A 2351-nucleotide genomic window follows, 5' to 3' on the forward strand; every position below is an offset into this window, starting at 1 on the left:
ATGCAGCGGCGGTGTGGTCCCCGTGGAGCTCCCGCCTCCCCTGCCAGACGTCTCCCTGCTCCATGTGCACTGGGCCAGGAGTTTTGGAGTTAAATGTTCAACTCCTCAGTCCTTTCTTTTTCAGCTTCTAGAATGCTGTCAGCCAGGCCTGAACTCTTCAGGCAAGAGATTGTAGGAATCTTCCTTGCAGACTCTGACAGCCTTGGAGAATTCACTTTTCTTTTTTCCTTCCAAGCAGATGGAAACAAAAATCAGTTTCTGAGGCTGGGAAGTCCAAAGTCCATCTGGTGGTGGTGACAGTGACCCAGGGGTCTCACATTGCAAGATGGTAGAAGCAGAGAAAGAGGATACTTCCTTTTTCATATTGGAACAACGAATAATTCTACTTTAGGACAAAAATTTACTCTCCTTTTCCCCTTATCATTTCGACTACACAAGATTCTCTCTCATACCAAAAAAAAAAAAAACTTTTTTTTCTCTTTCTCTTTTCAACTCTCTTTACCAATACACATCCTCATGACTTTATTTGCATTTCTTTCTCCTACTTACTGGTTACTTTCTTGCCTTGTTTCTATTTCCTTCCTAAATCCGTATTTTGAAACAACCTTTAAATAACTTCTGAATTAAACAAAATTATTTTTTAATTTTTTTTGTTTTGTTTTTTGGCAGCTGGCCAGTACATAAAATTACTTTTTATTAAACAAAAAACGTATTCTCGTCTCCTTTTTACAATTTTTCTCACCAATAACACATTTTATTTTTCTTGTACACTTTGCGTACAGAATTACATATACTAGTTAGAATTTTAACTCTTAGTAACCTTAATTTCTAGGGGAAAGTAAAGCAAAATCTTGAACTGGTTGTTATATAACAACATTTTATGAATACACATTTTATAATTTCTAGAAATATATGCTTTATTATAGAAAGTAATTTTCTCTTTCTGTTCTCATGACTGATAAGCATCAAGCAATTTATTTTCATTGTGTTCTTTGAATGGATTTATAGTTTTATGACCTTAAAACATCTACCAAAGACAAATGTAAACTTGTCTGACTAGCAAACCCAGGTAAAAAATGTATGTAGACAATTCTGAAGACATTTTAATTTCTATTTTTATCAACCATTTGAAAACCAACTTATTTATTAAAGATTTACTCAAGAAACAAACTTTAAAAGCCTTTTTGGGTTACCATATTTCTGAGAGAATGTTTAATTTAAAAAATGCTTATTTTCCTTTTTTAAGTCAAATTTTCTCATAAGTACAAATAGGATAGTTGTTTAGGATGAGAGCTCTCTCTCTACAAAAAGTACTTTTAGATATAAATGTCCAAATCTCCAAAGGCATACCTTCTTCGATTGTAATTCAGAATCAATAAGCCTTCTATGGCTTAACCATTGAACACAAGAGGCATCCCCAAGGAGGTCATAAAAGATGCAGTCCCCCTCAAGATCCAAAGTTTCTCCCACAGATAGCCTAAGAATGTAAAGACCCTCATTGTTAGCAAGACAATGAAGGCTGAGACAATTAAAAGAAACTCTTCTTATGACAAGTCAGACAAAAGACAGAAACAAGGAAAACAGGGACTATTTCTGGGAGGCTGGTGGATCAATAACCAATGGGCACCCAGAATCAAATTCACAAGAGTCACAATTCAAAGAACCAATTCTTACAAATGTTTTTCTATGCTGCCAATCCAAATTCTAAAAACAAAACAAAAGAAATCAAAGGAACAATGACACATTTTAAATCTTTTTCTTTCAGAAAAAGATCCAAGAGGGACGACTTTGGTAAGAATATCTACCTTCTGCTGGCTTTTGTCAGGTCTCTCAGGATGTCATCTGCAGGCTCCAGAGCAAGGGGAGTGTCTCAGCCTTTAAGGTCCTGGCTAGGTCCAAAAAATTATCAGGAGAAAAGCATAATACAAGTTTTATTTGGCATGGGAGCCCTCATGAGAAAGTGAAGACCCCAAAGAAGCAGTTACCAATACCAAAATACAGAGACATGTATAAACATAACAGACAAACACCAAGTTACTATAGCTTTCATTTAAAAATTTTAGTCATGAGGTTGTAAAACATGTACTGCTTCAGATTCAAACCTACAGGTTTATAGAAGAATAGTTGGATCCAAATTTTGTTTCTGACCAAACAGGACAAGATTACCTGCTCAGATGTCCAAACTTTTTACCAATATTTGGGGAGATGACTTTTAAGATTTCATTTGCCCTTGATAGGTAATCCTGTGAAGGTTGTGGAGCAAATCTTAGGTAGAACAGTTTTTACAGCAGTTTGGTTTTAAAAAGAAAAAGCTCTTTCTTCCTTTCTTTTTCTTTTTTTTCTCCCTCAGT

General features: G+C 35.2%; 1 protein-coding gene across 1 annotated transcript; it reads left to right on the forward strand.

Annotated features, from left to right (window-relative positions):
• Positions 1-1619: 1619 nt before the first annotated feature.
• Positions 1620-1691, forward strand: LOC103604395 (uncharacterized protein C4orf6-like; the record flags this gene model as incomplete). The annotated part of the gene is made up of 1 exon (XM_008588951.1): positions 1620-1691. A coding segment is annotated over exon 1 (72 nt), but the record flags the coding sequence as incomplete, so codon positions are not given.
• Between the last annotated feature and the right edge of the window lie 660 nt (positions 1692-2351).

The sequence above is a fragment of the Galeopterus variegatus genome, unplaced genomic scaffold (genome assembly GCF_000696425.1).
Source record: "Galeopterus variegatus unplaced genomic scaffold, G_variegatus-3.0.2 Scaffold5118, whole genome shotgun sequence".
Classification (NCBI taxonomy): domain Eukaryota; kingdom Metazoa; phylum Chordata; class Mammalia; order Dermoptera; family Cynocephalidae; genus Galeopterus; species Galeopterus variegatus.